At 42.1% G+C, this 17,637-nt stretch overlaps 1 protein-coding gene across 2 annotated transcripts in view; it reads left to right on the plus strand.

Moving 5' to 3' along the window:
* acsl1a (acyl-CoA synthetase long chain family member 1a) overlaps nt 1-17,637 on the plus strand; it is a 51,375-nt gene that overhangs the window by 25,448 nt on the left and 8,290 nt on the right. Inside the window, exons 4-15 of one of the 2 annotated variants that reach the window (XM_014195507.3) lie at nt 2,275-2,339; nt 2,666-2,767; nt 5,314-5,413; nt 6,136-6,311; nt 6,552-6,584; nt 6,783-6,834; nt 8,388-8,461; nt 8,968-9,045; nt 9,746-9,880; nt 10,445-10,579; nt 16,817-16,912; nt 17,515-17,587. In XM_014195507.3, coding sequence (XP_014050982.1) covers nt 2,275-2,339; nt 2,666-2,767; nt 5,314-5,413; nt 6,136-6,311; nt 6,552-6,584; nt 6,783-6,834; nt 8,388-8,461; nt 8,968-9,045; nt 9,746-9,880; nt 10,445-10,579; nt 16,817-16,912; nt 17,515-17,587 — 1,119 coding nt within the window. 2 annotated transcript variants of the gene reach the window in all.

The raw sequence follows: 17,637 nt of genomic DNA on the forward strand, positions 1-17,637 counted from the left end.
TTTTTGAGGGGGGGGGGTATATTTTTATTTTCTTTATTTAGTTGAGGTGTAGACTCAAAGGACAACAGGCATGCAGCAACAGACAAGTCATAGTCTTAATAGTAAGCAATCTTATTAGTAAATCAGTATTTTGATAGTTCATTTGAATAATATACAGTTGAGGGAGATGTGTGTTACGCTGATGAAAATAGTCTGTGTATATATTGCAACAACATGGCAAGGTAAACCACAACACAATGATTTGATGATGGTAATGTGCCTAATTCAATTGAAATCACCACATGCCATATTATACAGTTGTTATCATACCCTAAATTCCTAGAGGTAGTTTCAGGCTTTCTTACAACTTTTTCATTAAAGTTGTTCTACTAAAACTGTCTGCATTATGCTATTATTTTCAGCAGCACACTATTGGGATGTGTGCATTATTCTCTGCAAGATTGGTACAATCCTGCCGAACTATGGTTGTAACCAGACCTAGGTTCAAATACTACTTGAAATCTTTCAAATACTTTTAGCCTTATCTTTTGTCTGCCTGGAGCGCCAGATGGAAGGATTTGCTCGTAGTACTTTAACCCTGGTCTGGTTCTAACTGACTTGTGGCTTATCATAAAATCAACTTGTATTGGTCGCGTACACAGATTTGCAGGTGCAGCAAAATTATTATGTTCCGAGGGCCAACACTGGAGTAATATTTAGCAATGCAAACAAAATTCTACAACTTTTGAATTAAGTTGTGAGAAGAATATTGTTTAACCTCTATGGGCTAGGTGGGACGCAAGCGTCCCACCCGTGGTGCACTCCATCAACAGCAGGTGCATTTCAAGAGCGGCAAATTTGAATCCAAATAAATGTCAAAATTCAAATTTTTCAAACATACAACTATTTTACACCCTTTGAAAGATAAACATCTCCTTAATCTAACCACTTTTTACGATTTCAAAAAGGTTTTACGGCGAAAGCATAAATTTAGAGTATGTTAGGACAGTACATTTACAAGAGTTGTGTGTAATGTTTTGTCAATTCAAAGACAGGGTCACCAAAACCATAAAACCAGCTAAAATGATGCACTAACCTTTTACAATCTCCATCAGATGACACTCCTAGGACATTATGTTAGACAATGCATGCATTTTTAGTTCTATCAAGTTCATATTTATATCCAAAAACAGTGTTTTACTATGGCATTGATGTTGAGGAAATCGTTTCCCTCCAATAACCGGCAGTCAAGTCAGCACCACAAATTAAATAATTAAAATTAGAAAACATTGGTAAAATATTATATTGTCATTTAAAGAATTATAGATTTACATCTCTTGAACGCAATCAACTTGCCAGATTTAAAAATAACCTTACTGGGAAATCACACTTTGCAATAATCTGAGCACTGCGCCCAGAAAAATACGCGTTGCGATACAGACTAGCCGTCATGTTGGGGAGATCTAAAATCGAAAATACTATGTAAATAATCCATTACCTTTGATTCTCTTCATCAGATGTCACTTCCAGGTATCACAGGTCCATAACAAATGTAGTTTTGTTCAAAAAAGCTCATCATTTATGTCCAAAAATCTCCGTCTTGTTAGCACATGATCTAAGCCCGCCGGACTTCACTTCATGAACGAGGGGAAAAAATATATTTACGTTCGTTCAAACATGTCAAACGTTGTATAGCATAAATCATTAGGGCCTTTTTTAACCAGAACATGAATAATATTCAAGGTGGACGAATGCATTCTCTTTTATAACGTATTGGAACGAGGGTACCCAACATGAACTCGCGCGCCAGGTGTCTAATGGGCCATCATCGTTCCATGGCTCTTGTTCGGTCAGATCTCCCTCCAGAAGACTCAAAACACTTTGTAAAGGCTGGTGACATCTAGTGGAAGCAATAGGAAGTGCCAAAATATTCCTCAGCCCCTGTGTTTTTCAATGGGATAGGTTTAAAGGTAATACAACACATCAGGTATCCACTTCCTGTCAGAAAATGTCTCAGGGTTTTGCCTGCCAAATGAGTTCTGTTATACTCACAGACACCATTCAAACAGTTTTAGAAACTTTAGGGTGTTTTCTATCCATATATAATAAGTATATGCATATTCTAGTTACTGGGTAGGATTAGTAACCAGATTAAATCGGGTAAATTTTTTTATCCAGCCGTGCAAATACTGCCCCCTAGCCCTAACAGGATAAGGACCATGGTTTTCCATCAGTAAGCATGTAGAGAACCGAAGTGAGTTTGTCGTCACAAGGGCGCTGTCTTTTACTTTCCAGATGATGGGCCCTGTCTAGGATCAAGAAAACCGAACCAGCCTTACGAGTGGCTGTCATACCGAGAGGTGAGCTATACTACCATTTTTAGTCAATTCTTTTGAGATGGAAAAAGTAGTTCCAGTTGGTTTCTCTTTGAGCAACGGACTTTAGACATTTTACAGCTTATTTGGTTAATTAGTTCGTTCTTCAGTCAGTTTTAACAGTTATATATATATATATATATACACACACCATTAACAAGTGAGAGATTTGCCTAGTGCCCATCTTTATATAGATGTTTTACTTTTTTATCTTTGTAATTCATAACAATGAATTCCCTCAAACCGGTATGGATCATATGATTGTTCAAATGGGGAAAAGTAAGAGCATCTTTCCTATTTGTTTTGTGAAGGTTGCAGACAAAGCCGAGTGCATTGGCTCGGCTCTCCTTCACAGGGGGCACTCCCAGACTGGAGACAAGCATATCGGCATCTTTTCCCAGAACAGGCCAGAGGTAAGAGGAATGAGCAGCAACAATTCTTTCTCTCCCTCTTTCTTGCACACTCTTGCTTTCAATTGTGCGCACATCCCCTTTTACATATTCACTGGCTAAGTCTGAATACCTGTGCTTGCGTTGTAAATAAACTCAGCAAAATAAGAAAAGTCCTCACTGTCAACTTCGTTTATTTTCAGCAAACTTAACATGTGTAAGTATTTGTATGAACATAACAAGATTCAACAACTGAGACATAAACTGAACAAGTTCCACAGACAACTAACAGAAATTGAATAATGTGTCCCTGAACTAAGGGGGGGTCAAAATCAAAAGTGACAATCAGTATCTGGTGTGGCCACCAGCTGCATTAAGTACTGCAGTGCATCTCCTCATGGACTGCACCAGATTTGCCAGTTCTTGCTGTGAGATTTTACCCCACTCTTCCACCAAGGCACCTGCAAGTTCCCGGACATTTCTTGGGGGGAATGGCCGTAGCCCTCACCCTCCGATCCAACAGGTCCCAGACATGCTCAATGGGATTGAGAACGGGCTCTTCGCTGGCCATGGCAGAACACTGACATTCCTGTCTTGCAGGAAATCACGCACAGAACGAGCAGTATGGCTGGTGGCATTGTCATGCTGGAGGGTCATGTCAGGATGAGCCTGTATGAAGGGTACCACATGAGAGAGGAGGATGTCTTCCCTGTAATGCACAGCGTTGAGATTGCCTGCAATGACAAAAAGCTCAGTCCGATGATGCTGTGAAACCACCCCAGACCATGACGGACCCTCCACCTCCAAATCGATCCCGCTCCAGAGTACAGGCCTCGGTGTAACGCTCATTCCTTCAACGATAAACGCGAATCCGACCATCACCCCTGAGACAAAACCGCGACTCGTCAGTGAAGAGCACTTTTTGCCAGTCCTGTCTGGTCCAGCGACGGTGGGTTTGTGCCCATAGGCAACATTGTTGCCGGTGATTGTCTGGTGAGGACCTGCCTTACAACAGGCCTACAAGCCCTCAGTCCAGCCTCTCTCATCCTATTGTGGACAGTCTGAGCACTGATGGAGGGATTGTGTGTTCCTGGTGTAACTCTGGCAGTTGTTTTTGCTAATTAGTACCTGTCCCGCAGGTGTGATGTTCGGATATACCGATCCTGTGCAGGTGTTACTACGTGTGGTCTGCCACTGCGAGGATGATCAGCTGTCCATCCTGTCTCCCTGTAGCGCTGTCTTAGGCGTTTCACAGTACGGACATTGCAATTTATTGCCCTGGCCACATCTGCAGTCCTCATGCCTCCTTGCAGCATGCCTAAGGCACATTCACGAGGATGAGCAGGGACCCTGGGCATATTTCTTTTGGTATTTTTCAGTCAGTAGAAAGGCATCTTTAGTGTCCTAAGTTTTCATAAATGTGACCTTAATTGCCTATCTGGCTGTTAGTGTCTTAACGACCGTTCCACAGGTACATGTTCATTAATTGTTTATGGTTCATTGAACAAACAGACAGGACGGACAGCTGATCGTCCTTGCAGTGACAGTCCACATGTAGCAACACCTGCACAGGATCGGTACATCAGAACATCACACCTGCGGGACAGGTACAGGATGGCAACAACTGCCCGAGTTACACCAGGAACACACAATCCCTCCATCAGTGCTCAGACTGTCTGCAATAGGCTGGACTGAGGGCTTGTAAGCCTGTTGTAAGGCAGATCCTCACCAGACATCACCGGCAACAACGTCGCCTATGGGCACAAACCCACCGTCGAAGGAATGAGCGTTACACCGAGGCCTGTACTCTGGAGCGGGATCGAGGTGGAGGGTCCGTCATGGTCTGGGGCAGTGTTTCACAGCATCGTCGGACTGTGCTTGTTGTCATTGCAGGTAATCTAAATGCTGTGCGTTACAGGGAAGACCTCCTCCCTCATGTGGTACCCTTCATGCAGGCTCATCCTGATATGACCTTCCAGCATGACAATGCCACCACGCACAGAACGAGCAGTATGGCTGATTTCCCGCAAGACAGGAATGTCTGTGTTCTGCCATGACCAGCGAAGAGCCCGGATCTCAATCCCATTGAGCACGTCTGGGACCTGTTGAATCGGAGGGTAAGGGCTAGGGTCATTCCCCCCCCAGAAATGTCTGGGAACTTGCAGGTGCCTTGGTGGAAGAGTGGGGTAACATCTCACAGTAAGAACTGGCAAATCTGTTGCAGTCCATGAGGAGGAGATGCACTGCAGTACTTTGTATCTGGTGTTGCCACCTGCTGCATTGACTGTTACTTTTGATTTTGACCCCCCCCCCCCCCCTTTATTCAGGGACACATTATTCAATTTCTGTTAGTCACATGTCTGTGGCAGTTGTTTAGTTTGTCTGTTGAATCTTATGTTCATACAAATACTTAGACATGTTAAGTTTGCTGAAAATAAATGTTGACTGTGGGAAGTTTCTTTTTTTGCTGATTTCAGTATATACTTTTTGCAAGAATGATTTCGGACCCGGCGTCAAACCTTGATAAAATCTTACCCCTGTACTGATGTTATCCATGTCCTCTCCTACAGTGGACCATTTCAGAGCTGGCCTGTTACACATACTCCCTGGTGTGTGTACCACTGTATGACACGCTAGGCGTCGAGGCCATTGAATACATCATCAACCAAGGTATGTCGCAGGGAAACCAGAAACGCCATTTGGAACAAGGTCACAAAAGTGCGGCCTGATATCCAAAATCGACCCCTAGACTTTTCTTTAGAAATAGAATTGCTAGAACAGGAAAAGCCCCTTAGTCTATGGCAATTTTACTCATGAATACCACACACACAATATTCTATATGACGGCAGTTATTTAGAGCTGAATGGGTTAGATTCAAGTAATATGGTAGAAGTTCCAATTCAAAAAGCAAGGTGGGGCTATTACATAGTTCTTACACCTATTGAATCCTTCCAGATCTACATGTGTTAAGGGGCTACAGTAGCTACATTCCACACTGTTAAACATGTCGGTCTTGGCTTCCTCACCAGCTGTAGAATAAACTAATATCAACCAGCAGACACGGCGGCCCTCAAATATTTGTTTATGATATAGAAGTTATTCTTTCAAATATTACTTTAGTTTGTCATAAACTTGTTATGAAGCATTATGATGCACTGAAATCTCACTAACACTGAAAACGTAAAAGATGTAATCTGCATAAACTGTCATTAGATGACAAGTCATGGTTATGTCACTGTTGTAGGCATTATACAAGAACATTCAATTAATGTGTAACTAAATTAATTTCTCAGGACAATAGACAGGACTATACCTCACACCCTTACTACCATCACGGAACATAAAAAAATAAGCTGACAAAAAATAACCCAGTGCCATCCCATGTTTTTAGCCGCCGTCTCTACAGTGATCTGCGACTTGGCTGACAAAGCGCGGCTCATCCTGGACTGCGTGAGGGGTAAGGAGCACACATTGAAGACCATCGTGCTCATGGAGGCCTTCGACGAGGAGCTGGTGGACCGCGGGCAGCAGAGCGGCATCGAGATCCTTAGCCTGAAGGATGTGGAGGTAAAATGTAATGTACTTCTATGTTCACAGTATTCACGTTTTGCAAAGGCTCTTATCCAGAGGCTCATTGAGAACCAGCTTGTTCGAGCAGGGTCCTCATTTTGATCTGTTCTCCAGTTTTGTTTGGTTATGCATATCCCAGCTATATTTTCTTATGTTAGTAAGCTAATGTTTCAATGCGGGAAAAATGTAACTGAAGTGTGTTTAATGTTTTCTTTACGGTTTCTTTGTCACCCTCAGGCTGTTGGCAAAGCCCACTACCACCAGCCATTGGTGAGTAGGACTGTACAAATCCATATTGCGGTTCATTCAAACAGTGGTGATTTTAATGAATCCCAAAGAAACAAATAATATTAGTAGGTTATTACTCTGTCCTTACTGTGTTATTTGTTTGTGACTATCTGGTATGTCTGTACTGTTAAAATAACGTGCTACTAGTTCGCTCTTAAATCTCTTTGTGGTCTGCTATAGCCCCCAACACCAGAGGACCTGGCACTCATCTGCTTCACTAGTGGAACCACAGGTGTGTGTGCATTAATTCAGCTTTCATGTCATTACTCTGTATTTCAGAATTTGCATATCCCACATTTAAAACAATGAAATGTATTTTATAAAGCTATTTTTTTTACATCGGTAGTTGTCACAAATTGCTTTACAGCTTCTACCCCCAAGGCATAAGAGTGCTGAACAATGAATTAAATGGCCACCCGGACTATTTGCATTGACACCCCCCCCCCCCCCCCCCCCCCCCCTTGTTTTACACTGCTGCTACTCACTGTTTATTATCTATGCATAGTCACCACTTTACCCCTACCTACATGTACAAATTACCAGTGGTGGAAAAAATTACCCAATCCTATTTGAGTCAAAGTATTTGGTTTTCAATATACTTAAGTATCAAAAATACATGTAATTGATCAAATATATTTTAAGTATTAATAATTTCCAATTCCTTATATTAAGCAAACCAGACAAAACCATGTTTTTGTTTTAAATTACTTACAGATAGCCAGGGGCACGCTCCAACGCTTAGACATAATTTACAAATAAATGATAAGATTGTGAATTGGACCATTTTCCTGTCCTGCTAAGCATTCAAAATGTAACAAGTGCTTTTGGGTGTCAGGGAAAATGTACGGAGTAAAAAGTACATCATCATTTTGTTTAGGAATGTAGTGAAGTAAAAGTTGTCAAAAATATAAATAGTAAAGTACAGATACTTAAGTACTTTACACCACTGCAAATTACCTCGGTTAACCTGTACCCCTGCCCATTGACTCGTTACCGGTACCCCCTGTATATAGCCTCGTTATTACTTTTTATTTGATTTAGTAAATATTTTCTTAATTCTATTTCTTGAACTGCATTGTTGGTTAAGGGCTTGTAAGTAAGCATTTCACGGTAAGGTCTACACCTGTTGCATCAGCGCATGTGACAAATAAAATATGAATTGATTTGAGATAGAATAAGCAATGCAGAGGTAGAAGTACTGTGGCCAGGTAAAACTCATTAGAAGGCAGGAACAGGAAGAAACCTAGAGGGGTGACCAGTCCTCTTCTCGCTGTACCGGGTAGAGATTTTAAGAGTACCATTTAAGGCCAGATGTGTTTTACCAAGATAGGGGACCAGCAGGGTCAGAGAATATCCATAATGGCTATAGAGGGTTCAAACACTTCAAGACTGTCAGGCTTTTCATAGTCAGGGATTCAAAGTAGGGAGAGTAGACATTTTTAAAAGTATGAACAGTCTTATTTCAAAAGCAACACAGTAGAAAAATAGGCCAGTACACTGACATGTATAATGTAATACAAAAAGTATGATAGTCAAGTTTGAAGTAACACTCACTGACATACTGTGTACATGCATGATCAGGAGGATGTGTGTTACACTTGGACCCTCGTGACAAGAATGATCCAGTTTATGAAAAATGGTACTAATCCATTGTTTCCATGAATGGAGACTCTCCCACACACATGAATTACTGACTCTTTTTATTAGTGATATTGTGTACTGGAAACGTGAAGCATCTAACCTTCAAGATTTAATAAATGGTCACTTGTTTTCTTTTACTCCCAGGAAACCCAAAGGGTGGAATGCTTACACATGGCAATGTTATCGCCAATTGTGCTGCTTTCATCAAGATAACAGAGGTAAACTAACCACCTTTTTGATGAATTTGTTCCTTGAATGGCTTATCAAAGGAATTGTAAACATTGTGAATATCAAAAGAAATATAGGTATTGTGAAACTATCAGAAGTGCTTTCTTATAACAGTAAGTAGAATTTATTCAACCTGGTAACAATAGGAAACAAGTTCTTATTTGCAATAACAAACCTGGCTTAAAAACAGCAATTTTTATCTTAACATTTGCCTCTGCTTAGATGGGCAAGTAAAACAAAATGGGCACTTATTATGCTTAGTGTCATGTTAATATTTACTGTTGTATTCCACAATGTGTGGAAAGCTGCTATTTTCCAAGCCGCCTTTGCACTTCCTTACCCACCCCCCTGCTAAATGCCCTTTAAAATCCAGTCAGTTATTTTTTTCTCGCTCTTGTTCCTCAATCTTCATGTTGACTTTGACTTTCCTGTCTGTCCTCTCCTATCCGTTCCCTTTTTTCCCTTCCATATCTTTTTCCGCTCTGTGTCTACTCAGAGCATACTCAAGCCCAGCACTAAGGATGTGCTCATCTCCTTCCTGCCATTGGCCCACATGTTTGAGAGGGTTTTTGAGGTAATGCAATGCCTGACGCGGGTGGGTGTGTGTGTCTTCCGCAGGTGCACTGCATGCTGAACCTCCATGACATTCACATGTCCTACCTACCTCTAGCACACATGTTTGAGAGGGTAGTGGAGGTACGTACTGAAACTGATAGAATGACGAGAAGCAGGAACCCCTCGTTTCAATTCACCCTTGTTAAAACTGAGACTGCAAGGATTGACCATCCATGATATCAAAATTAGAGTTTTAACCTTGTTTTGTGGCTATATAGTGTTTGTTTACATTTTCTTTGTTTATAAACCAAAAAGTTAAACATGTATTGTAAATATTTATCAGCACAGCATTATGACAGCATTTTATAAACTGCAGCTTATTTTGGATTCTGATGGGGTATGACAGTTGGACTAAGTTTATCAGGCACATTCTTCAAGAATCATTGTCTGTGTATAGATGAATAGAATTAATTTAAAAGGCCCAGAATGGATGTAGCAATCGCAAATTGCCTTTTTTTTAATACACTTAATGTCAAATAATTGAACTTAGCTTGATTTAGTTTGCCCGCTACCATGGAACCAATAGAATAGTCACAAAAGTGCAAACTCAAAGCTAAAACACCTAAAATATATTGGAACATATTTGACACGTGTACTTGACAGTTAACGGACACTTCCTTTTTCGTCTGCCTCCTTCTCACACCTCCACCCTTCTCCAGGGAGTGATCCTGGTGCACGGTGCACGGATTGGCTACTTTCAGGGGGACATTCGGCTCCTGATGGACGACCTGAAGACCCTTCAGCCAACAGTCTTCCCTGTCGTCCCCCGTCTGCTCAACCGCATGTTTGACAAGGTCAGATGCACTGTAGACCCTGAGGGATGTTTATGACTATAATATGACCATATCATTTAGTACCAGTAGCTGGATTTATTTTAATGGGACATGCATAAAAGATGAATACAAAAATGTCTTGGAATAGTTGTACATGTGTATCAAAACCTTATTTAAAGCATGGGTGGGTGTGGGCAATGGTATGGAAACCAAGACGCTTCATAAACATTGCAGAGGTGGGTTGGACTGAATTCGACCACAAAGGTTTAAAATAGCTCCATGGCCTAGATTGCTTTGGGGTTTGATATGTTGTTGAATACTCTCTCTTCTTTGGAGAATGGGTGGTAGGTAGCCCAGAGGTCAGACAGGTGGACCAGTAGCTGGACAGGCACTGGTTCAAATCCTGGGCTGGGCTATAACAGAGCGAACTGAACTGTCAACCAATGGGCTGCTGCTTTCCAGATTGTTGCTATCCATCCACTCCAGTTTTGCCCTTGATGAAGGCACAAGGTTGGGAGCTGGGCATAAGACCAATATCCTTTGCAAGACAAATAAATACGATTATTTTTCATCTCTCCTTCAAAGATCTTCGGACAGGCCAACACGCCACTGAAAAGATGGCTGCTGGTTTTCGCCTCCAGGAGGAAGCATGCAGAGATGATGAATGGCGTAGTCAGGAAGGACAGCTTGTGGGACAAGCTCATCTTCCAAAAAGTCCAGGTACCCATGGATAGGCACCTGATGATCGTGCTAGAAAGGACAATGTTGTAACTTTATATGAGCTAAGTTTAGGTTTCGGGTTCTGGGTGAGGGTTAAGGACGGCAGGTAGCCTAGTGGTTAGAGTGTTGGGCCAGTAGCCGAAAAGTTGCTGGATCGAATCCCCGAGCTGACAAGGTAAAAATCTGTTAAATAAAAAAACAAAACAATTTTTTTAGGATTGTGGGTATCGTAAAGACGAGGGTTAATGGTAAAAACAATTGGTGGTAAGAAAGTGCCACACATTAGCATTTTTCATCATGGCAAATTTGTATGAAGCATTATAATGTAACCCTTAAAAGGATTAGCCCCTTTTTTTTTCAATTTTCGCCTGAAATGACATACCCAAATCTAACTGCCTGTAGCTCAGGCCCTGAAGCAAGGATATGCATATTCTTGGTACCATTTGAAAGGAAACGCTTTGTAGTTTATGGAAATGTGAAAGGAATGTAGGAGAATGGAACACATTAGATCTGGTTAAAAAAACTAAATTGGACCATCTTTGAAATGCAAGAGAGGCCATAATGTATTATTCCAGCCCAGGTGCAATTTAGATTTTGGCCATGGGATGGCATCAGTGTATGTCGAAAGTTTTAGACTGATCCATTGCACTTCTGTTCAAAATGTTGTATCAAGCCTGCCCAAATGTGCCTAATTTGTTTATTAATAACTTTTCATGTTCAAAATTGTGCGCACTCCTCAAACAATAGCATGGTATTCTTTCACTGTAATAGCTACTATAAATTGGACCGTGCAGTTATATTAACAAGAGTTGACTCTGTCTGCCAATATCAGATATGCCTATGTCCTGAGAAATGTTCTTGTTACTTACAACCTCAGGCTAATGGCATTAGCCTATGTTAGCTCAACCATCCCGTGGAAGGGACACCGATCCCGAGGATGTTTGATTGGGGGGAAAAATGTACAATCCAGAGGATAACATGTTGTTTCCAACATCGTCCCCGATTGAATACCCCCACACAGACCCCAAAATCAAAAAATACTTTATCTTAAGGTTGTGTCTATTGCAGTGGTTCTCAATTGGTTTTGCCTCTGGACCCATATTGAACCAGGTTGTCTGTCGCGACCCATTATTCGCATTGCAAAAAATAATTGCTCGACATGAAATCTGTAAAACTATACTAAACAAAAATATAGATGCAAAAATGTCATTGATTTTACTGAGTTACAGTTCAGATAAAGAAATCAGTCAATTGAAAAAATATATATTATGCCCTAAATTATGGATTTCACAAGAGTGGGCAAGGGCACAGCCATGGTTCGGCCTGATAAGGCATAGGCCCACCCACTGGGGAGCCAGGCCCAGCCAATCAGAATTTGTTTTTCTCTACAAAAGGCTTTATTATAGACCGACAAACCCGCAGGTGAAGAAGCCAGATGGGCTGGTGTGGTTACACGCGAGTTTGGTTGACGTACTGCCAAATCCTCTAAAACAAGGTTGGATGCGGCTTATGGTAGAGAATTAACATTAATTGGACATTTCTGCAGTCAGCATGCCAATTGCATGCACCCTTAACTGCATATTTTAGTGGCCTTTTATTGTCCTCAGCACAAGGTGGACCTGTGTAATGATCATGCTGTTTTAATCAGCTTCTTGATAAGCCACTAACAGGGATGTGCACACAACTTGAGCGAGAGAAGCTTAATGTGTGTATGGAACATTTCTGGGTTCTTTTATCTCCACTCATGAAACATGGGACCAACACTTTACATGTTACGTTTTTATATACATTTTTCTGTCTGTTTTTAAATGCAGTATTGATATTAAATGTAGAAATTTCATGACATGGGAACAACATTCCCACCACTTTCATTGTTAGTAATTACTATTTGCCCATATTCTTGATCAGTGACGATTTTAGCATGTAAATCTTGGTGGAAGACTCCCCACAATTTTTTTGTTGTTGGAATGCTTGGCAGCAAAGCCGCTACAAAACACAGCACTAAACAATACATTAATTGCGCTATAATGGTGAAAAACAGTGCCCACAAACTGTTAGGGCCTACACAAAGCTGTCCCAACAGCAGTCCCAAAGCCAGGTGTAGTAGCAGTGGTAAGGTTGTCTTGAACTCACTGAAGTCTGAAATTTCCAAGTTTCCAGTTGTTTTGAATGCAGCAGAAGTCATGCTGGATTGACAGCATGGCCAATGTTGAATGTTTATCCCTTTAAGCTTGGAAAAGACTCAAACCCAGACTTGGCCCACACACCAACTCCACTGAATAGCAGGCTAGTGACTGCTTAGCAGATGCTTGCAGTTAGCCACTAATTCCTTCCAAACCACTCATTGTTGAATTTGTGATTTTCAACTTTTTGTATAATGTTTATGGCCGATGTGCACCAATTTGCTTTATTGATAAATTATTTTCATATGACAAGGATGGATGGATTCGCCAGTAGATTGTCGACTTGATTCATTCATGATGATCAGTCCAATCATAGCTACAGTAGATATAACGTGATTTGACGTCAATTTATCTGTGGCCAATGACCTTTTGCCTTCTTGGATGGGCATTTGTAATGTAACTATGGCAGCACCCAAGGGGCTTGAATTTTCAAGCACTCCCCTTAGATTTTGCAGTGATGTAGTGTCCCTATGAGTGACATAACAGTAAGCCAATCACGTGGCAACTAGAGAACATTACCAACCCCTACGCTCAGTATTTTCCGCTGGCTGCCCCACCACCACAGAAAGCAAAAAAGAGACCATGATTGTATGTGGCTTTATTAACTCTTATTATTATTTATTTATTTATTTATTTATTTACTTTAAATGTTATTTGCTGACAGATATCAAATGTTATTTGGCACATGCGCCAAATACAACAGGTGTAGAACTTACAGTGAAATTCTTACTTACACGCCCTTAACCAACAATGCAGTTTTAAGAAAAATACCTAAAAAATATGTACAGTGGTGGCCAAAAGTTGAGAATGACACAAATATACATTTTCAGTCTGCTGCCTCAGTTTGTATGATAGCAATTTGCATATACTCCAGAATGTTATGAAGAGTGATCAGATGAATTGCAATTAATTGCAAAGTCCCTCTTTGCCATGCAAATGAACTGAATGCCCAAAAAACATTTCCACTGGATTTCAGCCCTGCCACAATAGGACCAGCTGACATGTCAGTGATTCTCTCGTTAACACAGGTGTGAGTGTTGACGAGGACAAGGCTGGAGATCACTCTGTCATGCTGATTGAGTTCGAATAACAGACTGGAAGCTTCAAAAGGAGGGTGGTGCTTGGAATCATTGTTCTTCCTCTGTCAAACATGGTTACCTGCAAGGAAACACGTGCCGTCATCATTGCTTTGCACAAAAAGGGCTTCACAGGCAAGGATATTGCTGCCAGTAAGATTGCACCTAAATCAACCATTTATCGGATCATCAAACACTTCGAGAGCGGTTCCATTGTTGTGAAGAAGGCTTCAGGGCGCCCAAGAAAGTCCAGCAAGTGCCAGGACCGTCTCCTGAAGTTGATTCAGCTGTGGGATCGGGGCACCACCAGTACAGAGCTTGCTCAGGAATGGCAGCAGGCAAGTGTGAGTGCATCTGCACGCACAGTGAGGTGAAGACTTTTGGAGGATGGCCTGGTGTCAAGAAGGGCAGCAAAGAAGCCACTTCTCTCCAAGTAAAACATCAGGGACAGACTGATACTCTGCAATAGGTACAGGGATAAAGTCATTTTCATAAAGTGATTCTCATTTTCATAAATCCCCTTTCCGATTGTTTGGGGCATCCGGTGAAAAAGCTTGTCTGGAGAAGACGAGGTGAGTCCTGTGTCATGCCAACAGTAAAGCATCCTGGGACCATTCATGTGTGGGGTTGCTTCTCAGCCAAGGGAGTGGGCTCACTCACCATTTTGCCAAGAACACAGCCATGAATAAAGAATGGTACCAACACATCCTCCGAGAGCAACTTCTCCCAACTATCCAGGAACAGTTTGGTGATGAACTATGCCTTTTCCAGCATGATGGAGCAGGAAATCCCCAGACCTTAATCCCATTGAGAACTTGTGGTCAATCCTCAAGAGGTGGGTGGACAAACAAAAACCCACAAATTCAAACAAGCTCCAAGCATTGATTATGCAAGAATGGGCTGCCATCAGTCAGGATGTGGCCCAGAAGTTAATTGACAGCATGCCAGGGTGGATTGCAGAGGTCTTGAAAAAGAAGGGTCAACACTGCAAATATTGAATCTTTGCATCAACTTCATGTAATTGTCAAAAGCCTTTGATACTTATGAAATGCTTGTAATTATACTTCAGTGTTCCATAGTAACATCTGACAAAAATATCTAAAGACACTGAAGCAGCAAACTTTGTGGAAATTAATATTTGTGTCATTCTCAACTTTTGGCCACGACTGTACATGTAGGTAGAGGTGTTAAAGTAAAAATATATATTTTTTAACACTTAACAAATTCTTATTTACAATGACGGCCTACTGGGGGTTAACGAACTTGTTCAGGGGCGGAATGACAGATTTTTATCTTGTCAGTGCGGGGATTCGATCAGCAACATTTTGGTTACTGGCCGAACGCTCTAACCAGTAGGCTACCTGCCCCCCCCCCCCCCCCCCCCAGGAGTAGGAGTAGTAGAGTCTGACTAGGGTGGCTGGAGTCTTTGACAATTTGTAGGGCCTTCTTCTGACACCGCCTGGTATAGAGGCCCTGGATGGCAGGAAGCTTGGCCCCAGTGACGTACTGGTCTGTATGCACAACCCTCTGTAGTGCCTTGCTGTTGGAGGCGGAGCAGTTGCCAGGCAGTGATGCAACCCGTCAGGATGCTCTCGACAGTGCAGATGTGGAACTGAGGCCAAATCTCCTTAGGGAGAATGGGTCTTGTCATGCCCTCTTCACGACGTGCTTGGACCATGTTAGTTTGTTTGCCAGGTGAGACTTCCCTTCACTGTTGTCATCAGCAAACTTGATGGAGTCGTATCTGGCCGTGCAGTCATGAATGAACAGGGAGTATAGGAGGGGACTGAACGCACCCGAGGGGCCCCCGTGTTGAGGATCAGCGTGGCAGATGTGTTACCTTCCCATACCACCTGGGGGCGGCCCGTCAGGATGTCCAGGATCCAGTTGCAGAGGGAGGTGTTTAGTCCCAGGGTCCTTAGCTTAGTGATGTGCTTTGAGGGCACTATGGTGTTGACCGCTGAGCTGTAGTCAATGAATAGCATTCTCGCATAGGTGTTCCTTTTGTCCAGGTGTGAAAGGGCATTTTGGAGTGCAATAGAGTGCATCATTTGTGGACCTGTTTTTATCTGTATTATTTAAGTTGGCAAGTCAGTTAAGAACAAATTCTTACTTACAATGACAGCCTACCGGGGAACAGTGGGTTAACTGCCTTGTTCAGGGGCAGAACAACAGATTTTTATCTTGTCAGCTTGGTGATTCGATCCAGCAACCTTTCGGTTACTGGGCTACCTGTCGCCCCAAAACTAAGGATGGTTTTTGGGATAATGTTGTTGATGTGAGCCATGACCAGCATTTCAAAGCACTTCATGCTACAGATGTGAGTGCTACAGGTCGGTAGTCATTTAAGCAGGTTACCTTAGTGTTCTTTTGGTATTACCGACTCAGTCAGGGATGGGTTGAAAAATGTCAGTGAAAGCACTTGCCAGTTGGTCAGCGCATACTCGGACTACACGTTCTGGTAATCCGTCTGGCCCTGCGGCCTTGTGAATGTTGACCTGTTTTAAAAGTCTTACATCGGCTGCAGAGAGTGATCACACAGTCGTCCGGAACATCTGATGTTCTCATGCATGTTTCAGTGTTACTTGCCTCATCGCGAGCATGGAAGTAATGCTGACACATATTAATGCCAAAATAACATGTAATACAGGCAACAATAAAATAACTGGTATGCTTCAAAACTGGTTGCCGCTGTCGTTGAAGGTTAATAAACTCACTGGTTTGAGACCAGAAAATCAACCAAAAATGGCACTGCTAATAGCTCTATAATAGCTCTAAATGTTATTGAAAAAATTGTTCAGAGATTTAAAATTGTAAATTCATTATCATTTCAGACAGTTCTTTTTTCCTCCATTAATCCCCCCCAAAAAATATATAATTACTCAGACACGTGCGACCCAAATTTGAGAATCGCTGTTCTATTGTGTGAGGTACAACCATGGATGTCAATAACGTCTTTCCTCCTTTGTGTTCTCCAGAACAGTCTTGGGGGTCGTGTGAGGCTGATGATAACAGGAGCGGCCCCAGTGTCTCCAACCGTCCTGACCTTCCTTCGGGCTGCTCTTGGCTGCCAGGTGAGACTTCCCTTCATGGATTTACAAATTAAACGACAGGTGTAAGAAAGGATAAACTCCCTCTAGTCCATGCTTCCACCAATCCAATGCTTATAAATGCATGGGGAAGAGTGCACAAATGCAACCTTTCTCAGAGAATTTGGATGCAGAGCCTGGTTGTGTTCCAATTCTCTAACCTTCTAAAGAGGTATGTGCACTCATTCATTCACTCCCTCATGCATTTAAAAGCATTGTTTGGATTGGTGGAAGCATGGCTGGAATATTCATCATACCTTTCCTTTTAAATCCTTCAGGGGGAGTTTACAGGTAGAGAATTGGAATCTAGCCCGTCTCATAGGTAGCGATTCGGAGTATAGCCCATCTCATACCCTAGAGAAACGAGTCCCTCTTTGACCTTTCCTGTTTGTTCAACAGGATTCGCCTTAGAAAGATTGGATATAATGTTCTTTTCTATCAGTCAAAACAATCACTTCATGCTTGGGAATCAACCTCACACCCAACCAGGTGCTGTGGTGCCAAAAGATAGATGATACTAGCATGAGAAACACAAGTTACTTAATTACAATGCTTTCAAATAAATGTCTGCTGCTTCTACTTGACAGTTTTATGAAGGCTATGGTCAGACTGAGTGCACAGCCGGGTGCACCATGTCCATGCCTGGGGACTGGACAGCAGGTAATACACACATTCAAGCTTTACCGACACATCGCACAATGCATACCACC

The sequence above is a fragment of the Salmo salar genome, chromosome 04 (assembly GCF_965601325.2).
Source record: "Salmo salar chromosome 04, fSalSal1, whole genome shotgun sequence".
NCBI lineage: Eukaryota > Metazoa > Chordata > Actinopteri > Salmoniformes > Salmonidae > Salmo > Salmo salar.